At 39.6% G+C, this 7,512-nt stretch overlaps 1 protein-coding gene across 2 annotated transcripts in view; it reads right to left on the minus strand.

Annotated features, from left to right (window-relative positions):
• Window positions 1-3,468: 3,468 nt before the first annotated feature.
• The window catches only part of LOC101579400 (jouberin), a 181,013-nt gene continuing 176,969 nt past the window's right edge, over window positions 3,469-7,512 (minus strand). For both annotated transcript variants that reach the window (XM_023712174.1, XM_023712173.1), the window contains exon 15: window positions 3,469-3,918. In XM_023712174.1, coding sequence (XP_023567942.1) covers window positions 3,841-3,918 — 78 coding nt within the window. In that variant the 3' untranslated portion in view covers window positions 3,469-3,840. The remainder of the gene's footprint in view (window positions 3,919-7,512) is intronic.

The raw sequence follows: 7,512 nt of genomic DNA on the forward strand, positions 1-7,512 counted from the left end.
TCTCTCTCTCTCTCTCTCTCTCTCTCTCTCTCTCGGAACTGGGGATTGAACTGAGGCGCTTGTACTTGCCAGGCAAGCACTTATCCTACTGGGCTATATCCCCAGCCCCAATTTCTGCATTTTTCATACTGGTATAAGTTTTAATGTTTGGAAAGAGCAGAACTTTGGGAGGAGGGCTCCTGAGTTCTGGTCCACATTGGTTGGGCAATCTTTAAACCTCAACTGGCTTGAGAAAATGAGAGAAGGATGCTCTCTTTGTCTTTGAAGACTGTTACAAGGCTCAGGTTTGGTAGTGTGCCCAGAACACTTCTGAAAAATCTGGTAGGGTGACAGTGGCAATAAATGGGTATCAAATGTTCAAGGGGAAATATAAAATCAAAGCTTCTAATTCAACTGCTCATTTAGCTCCTATTTCCAATACTTGAGCCACAAACACCCAAGAATTAGCTATGAAATAAGCAACTGTGCCTACGCACACCCACTTAAAAAAATAGCTAAGGGCCCGGAGATAGGCTCAGTAGAATAAGTGCTTGCCTGGCAAATGCAGGGTCCTGAGTTCAATCCCTGGTACCGCAAAAAAGAATAAATAAAAAAAAAAATAGACAGCTAAGGGTTGCATTTACTGAAGTTCTTAAATTATAAAACTATATTTAGGACAGTAGTCAATTCTTGCTATTGAAATGTAAATAAAATTATTTAACATAATATCTGTATTCAGTTGTCAAAAAACAAAGCAAAACAAAACACCCTCACCTCTTTCCCTATGCAGGTGTAGAAATGTCACATCTCTGGCTCTATCACTTTGTTTACATTTTTGCCTACTTTACACTCTTGCTCACATTCAGCACTGGTGCTAACCTAGTTTTTAAGGAGTCTGAATGTAGGCCATGCTCTGTGAAGGATCTTTACTTTAACTATACATGAGGTTAAAAAAAAATGTAGGACTTTTAAGAGTTAGGATTTAAAAAATGCAACTTTGAGTCAAAGTGTTGCCCAGTAAATATTTGGAAATGTGACAAGGAAGTAGGGTCTTGCCACTGGTTCCGCATGCTAGACCAGTGACCGTAACTGAGGGTGCAAAAGAAGGGTACTTTTGCCTTTGGTCTCTCTCCCACCCACCACCCCATTCTAAGGATTACACAGAAGAGCTGTGAAGGGAGCAGAGGAAACATGCATGTTTCCTCCATGATCTCTTGTTCCCTTTTCCCTTGGGTTAGCCTGGGTTTTCCCAGTTTGCTTTTCCCCTAAAACTTAGGCCCAAGCAACAAACTTCTCAGGTCAGACAGAATCCATTTTCAGTATAAAGGGTAAAGAAAAAGAAAATCATTAGAGAACATACAAAGAACATGTACATAAAGGAGTGCTCAGTTCACCTTTGGTGAAGTGGCTGGGATCACTGGGTGCCCCTGCTCGGCCTTCTTACCTCTTCCTTGTGAGCAGGACCCATCTGATCCTCCACTGGGACTTTTCACTGACATCTTTCCCCACATTCAAACTTTCAGATTTGAGACAGCCCACTTGGATGGTAGGAACCTGGCTATCCCTAGGGTACAGGTAGGCTGTGGTCATGTGTACAATACAGGCTTCATATGGCAGCGGAGGTTGTTCCATTTCCCTGGCAAGAAGGAGACTCCTTTACTATGGATCCAATGTCAACACTAACTGCGACACCTCCTGAATCAAATCACACACACTGGGCCAGGGAGATGGCTCAGTAGAATAAGCTCTTGCCTGGCAAGTGCAAGATCCTGAGTTTAATCCCTGGTACTGCAAAAAAACCCAAATCAAAACAAACAAAGAAACAAAAAAATCACACACACCACGTGAAGAGAAGATTGTCCTTTCATACCCTTAAGAATTACTTTTTTTTTTTTTTTTGGAGGAACTGGGGATTGAACTCAGGCCCTTGTGCTTGCCAGGCAAGTGCTTATTCTACTGAACTATCTCCCCGGCTCCTACTGAGCTATCTCCCCAGCCCTACTTTTTTTTTTTTTTAATTTAACATTTATTTGTGCTTTGAAAAACAAGACAGTCACTTCCAGAAAGAAGTATCTCAAAGATGGTGAAGGTGGACTTACAATCTTCATTTATAGGGAGAGGATACAGTCAAGACCCTATCAAGATAGCAGCTCTTCAAGTCTCTCAAGAGAGAATCCCACCAAACCTAACATCAGCCATACCATCCCACTGCCCAGGGCTGTCCACTCAGAAAAGACCACACAGGCAGAGAAGAGACTAAGTTCCTCACCTCAACCCAGGACCTTTGGCCCATTGCAAATATTTTTTGCTTTGAGCATTGAAGGTTAGAGGTCTTTTCCTGGCTGGAGGACACTCTAAATACACTAGTTCTATAATCATGTTTGGAAGAAAAATCTACCTTCTTTTTACATGCTAGCTTGGTCTGCAACAACTGTAGTACAACAGTCTGTCGCAAGTGTATTGGATATTTCAGTTTGCCAGACCTGTCATGATAAATTAATTACAGGATGTTGCAGACATGGCAAAGCTCCAGCAGCATCTTGCATAGTTTAATATAGACCCGTTTCCCCATTTCAATGTATTTGCGGTTAGATAAATCCTCAGAAATTTACAGCTGCTATAGACTAGTTTATTATGTAGTCAGCCTGCACACATGATAACTACAATAAGAATTTGATGTTCTTAAAGTGTATAGATTTTACTGACATTTCTTTACCACCCTGGAAATATTTAGTTGCTAAGAGGAGCATCTGCAGAAATGTGTGAACCTTTAACTTCTGCATAATCAGCAGGGCAGGTTAAAAGCATTACTCTGGTTAACTAGCCTTCATTTACCTTATATTGAAGAACTGTAGGTCAGAAAAGCCATGCGTAATGTTTATATGGAATAGGACTGACAACAAATTTGACAGAAAAATTAACTTATTTTCAGCTGAAGCCGAACTGACTCTACCAAGTTTTGCTCCAGAAACCTTGTTCCTTGGGTCTGTGGACTGCTTTTGGCAAGCTTCAGCTGCTGCTTCTTGCTCCATCAACAAGTTCTTGCCTTTTCTCCCTTTTATATTGTTAGTTTTTCATTAGACAAATCATCTCCTTCCCAAGAAATTTTGGAATTTGTCCTCTGATTCACAATGCGTTTATTTATATAAATGTGTACAACGAGATCATTCTTCACTTTTCTTCTATTCTTCCATTATTCTTTTTGCTTTTTTTTCTTCCATTATTCTTGACAAGGCTCAATTAAAGACTTCAGAAAAAAGTTTACCTACAGTAGGTAAACCTCAGATGACTTAGCATTTTAGAAACAACACAAAAATATGTGGACCATTTTGACTTAAGGGAAAGGAGTGGAATATATGTTATATATGGCGGATAGCTATGATTCCCTTTGTTTTTAGACTGGAGACATACAGATTGTTAGTAGCACTGGCCTCTGCAACCCGTCTGAGACAAAACTCATCCATAATCATTATGAAGCTGAGGTGTCAGGGTAGCAACAGTAGAGGACAGGGTGCTCCCAACATATGCTTGATGTAGATTTGAAGGGAATCATTAGAAAAATAGCATTCTTTGTGTTTACAAAACAAATGTTTTTATGTTATGCACTTCCCGCCTTAGCTTAAAGTATTTTCTATTCATCTCAATAATTAGAGCAGAAGGATACGATGAATGAAGTGCCTCATTACCAAGTGTGCTTCCCGGGCCTCTGCAGAGAGGGGCTGTCTGCTTTTGCTCCGTTAGCCCATTGTTAACCTTAAGTGATGCTGACGTTCAATTCTCCTGAAGATAATTGAGTCCATCCATAGATTGAGTCGTCTAGCCTGCTGATTGACATGCTTCTTGATCTTTTTATTATCTCTTTCATGACTGGAATGGCGCCTTTTTCTGTTTCTTGAATGAAATGTTACTGTACATGTAATTAGTTTGATTCTGTGGAACCTATTTTTTATGGAGACATAAGAATTATAGTACAGAGTGAAGAACTGCTAACATTATTATGGACTAAAGTTTTAAAAACAATGTTAGCATATATATTTAACAGTTTTAGGTCACTGTTGTATTACAAACATATTAGACGTTTCCAGTCTCTGGACTGCATTTTGATTCTTGTGTAGTGGCTTCAACTGTAAGCATTTATCTGCACACAACTAGGGTCCAGTATTTCAGAAATCTCCAGTGGAGTCCAAAAAACCTCCACTTACACCTACCACTGACATTTGCAGGCCCTGTGCACCTGACAAGCTACTCGACCTCCAGTGTGGGTTTCCTTATTTGTAGAGTACAGGAGACTTTACCCATATTATGGAACTGCTGTGAAGAATAAGTGACATTATGTGTAACAATGAAGTAAAGATTTGGGGTTTAACCAACTAAAATTGACAAATAGGGGCCAGGGAGATGGCTCAGTAGAATAAGTGCTTGCCTGGCAAGTGCAAGGGTCTGAGTTCAAATACCTGGTGCCGAAAAAAAAAAAAATCGCAAATATGCTCAGTAAGTCCCCAATTTATGAATGAGCTCTATTTTGGGGGAATTGTTGTTTTGTTTTTTTGAGCAGCATCTTGCTCTGTAGCCCAGTGTGGTCCTCCTACTTCAGCCTCCCGCGTGCTGGGATTATCCCTCTGAGAATTACTCTTAACTTGGATTCATTCATAAGTCACCAAAGTGTATTTTATATGGGATATCAGTGAAAGTTCCAAACTCAGATGTTCGCAAGTCAGGGACTTAAATGTAATTTAAAATTTTATTTAAAAATATTTCCATAATTTAACAGAGATGGCCTCAAATGGAGATCATTCAAATCACATAAAAGTGTAAGGGCACCAATTGTTAGTTTCTAGAACTTTAATTTCTTAAAACTGTCTAAAGTGACACATCAAATCTATCAACTGGCAAGATGTTCCCCGTATAGTCTTACTGGACTTGTGGAACAGAAAATGAGACTTTTTCTTTTTATAACTTACATAAAATTCAGATGATGTGTTTGTTTTTATGTGACAGAAATACTATACAAGATTTTAAAATCATTAAATGTTAGCTGTTTAAAATCATTAATTTCATTTGAAATATGCATTTAAAAATAAATCTTTATGGCATAAGCTATTCATATTTCAAATTTTTAAGAAACTTAAGTTTTATTTTGACTTGCAAATCCTATCTACTGTTCTTTTTTGAGAGAGGGTCTCACTGTGTAGGTAGCCCAGCTGGTCTCAAGCTAGTCTTCTTTGTGCCTCAGCCTCCTGAACGCTGGGATGGCCGGCACTTACTGGAACACCTGCTTCACAGGATAGTTCTGATACTGCAAAAAACCTTAATCTTCAAAATAGACTTGAATCTTATTTTTTTATTTTATTTTTATTTTTATTGCAGAACCGGGGATTGAACTCAGGCCCTTGTGCTCGCCATGCAAGCACTTATTCTACTGAGCTATCTCCCCAGCCCCTAGACTTGAATCTTGATTGGGGAATACAATTCTCTGGGCAGTAAAAAATGTGAGCTGTAGAAGGTAGTGTTCAGTGATTACTTATTTAAGAGAAAAGAGATGACACAGTATGAAATTCAATAATTTCAAAATAAAGATAAAGCTAAGAAAAGGAATTTGTTACAAAGAAAATGTATAGAGGCACATATCATCAAATGGCTTCTGATGTCTGACTTGCTGATGGTTATAATCTGGGCTGATTACCTGGAGGTCACTCTTATGCTCACTCTCACCCCATGCCATGCCAGAGGGGGTGGTGAAGAGGCTCGATTCACCTCTTCATGAGCACCGCAGCCCCGGGGCTTAGAAAGCACTTGGATTCGCGGAGAAACCGCCTTCCCTGGTGTTTGCCTCACCTATTACTGTCTTCAGGAGTTGCAATATAAACATAGATCTTTGCTTTAGTTTTCCTATGAACATAAAGATCTTAGAAAATACTTAGCTGCTCTGGGATACATTTTTTCCTCTGTCTTAAGATATTTTTGCAACTTGTTGAAATTCTTTGTGATTAATTTAAAAGCAAAATCATAGAATCAACACACAGGTCGAAATCATGAGTTGAAATTGCAGGGAAATGTATAATGTATCTTTATTTTCAAATGAGCAAGTGCCTTCACAGGTCAACAAAAACTGAACCAGGTTTGGGCTGGGGAGAAAGCTCGGCAGTCTAAGTGCCTGCTTGGCAAGTGCAATGATCCGAGTTGAACCCTGGATCTCTGGCTGGGCCAACCCCAGAACCAAGTGTGGGGCCACACTTCTGTAATCCCAGCGCTGGGAAGGCTGAGACAGGAGGATCACTACGAGTCCAGTGTATGTGGTGACGTGAGCTGCCTGGGCCGACAGTGCTATGACGAGGTGCGCTCGCACGGGCACAGTACGCTCCCTGCCTGGGCTGGGGCCTGCGTCACAGGGCTGTGCACTTTTCAAAGTGCCTTGTTTTTGACAATTGTCTGTGGTAGGGCCGTGTTTACCAGTTTTTGTGCTCCTACAACATGTGCAGGGAGATTACTGCCAAATATACTTTACTACACATGCTGGCTGTGCATCTGGACAAAATTTACACCTCAGTGCCCAATGCTGTTTTTCTCACTTCTCATTTTAATGGAATTCATTGTCTAATCTGGTAAATAAGTTTTGAAAATTCTGACCTTTTTGGTGCTAAATATTTTATTGGCAGATTTATCATACAGCTGAGAAAGAATCAATGAAAAGCAAGTGAGAATTTCACTATTATATCAAACTTTGAAACACAGTCATGTAATAATGAAACTGCTATTCTGGTTAGAGAAAGTGCAATGATTTAAGATGAATATTACAAGTAAATATTTTTGTTGTTGTTGTTTTTTGGCGGAACCGGGGATTGAACTCAGGCCCTTGCGCTTGCCAGGGAAGCGCTTATTCCACTGAGCCATCTCCCCGGCCCTGCAAACACTTTTTATTCATAGTGGATGAGAAGCATTTTTTTCTTTTTTGGCTGAACCAGGGATTGAACTCAGAGCCTTGCGCTTGCCAGGGAAGCGCTTATTCTACTGAGCCATCTCTCCAGCCAGAATGAGAAGCATTTTTTAAACTGCTTTTCCAATAGTGGTAATGTATGTTTGATGCAATTACTAGCAATACAACTACCAGTACTTTGACCAGTGATAGTCACAATGGTATAGAACAAGTTGAAAAGCCACAGTAAATTTTCTATCTGTGTATTGCTTCTGAGTTTTCTAGTTTTTTTGTAGGGAGGAGTAGATCCTTTTTTTCTTCCTTAGTATCTTAAAATTCTGAACTGTGAAGTTCCATTTGGTTTAATTTATTTCATTTCTGTGTACTTGATTGTGTCTTTTTTTTTTTTTTTTTTTTTTTTTTCAGAACCAGGCATTGAACTCAGGCCCTTGCGCTTGCCGGGGAAGCACTTATTTTACTGAGCCATCTCCCCGGCCTTTCTTCTCTTTCAAAATACTATTCAGTTCTTTCATTTTTTATTGAAGTCATTGTTTTACGAATGTAATGTTTTAAAGTTCTTTATACATTCTACAGATTAACCCTCCATCGAAAGAGTACCA

The sequence above is a fragment of the Octodon degus genome, unplaced genomic scaffold (genome assembly GCF_000260255.1).
Source record: "Octodon degus isolate 3935 unplaced genomic scaffold, OctDeg1.0 scaffold00024, whole genome shotgun sequence".
Classification (NCBI taxonomy): Eukaryota; Metazoa; Chordata; class Mammalia; order Rodentia; family Octodontidae; genus Octodon; species Octodon degus.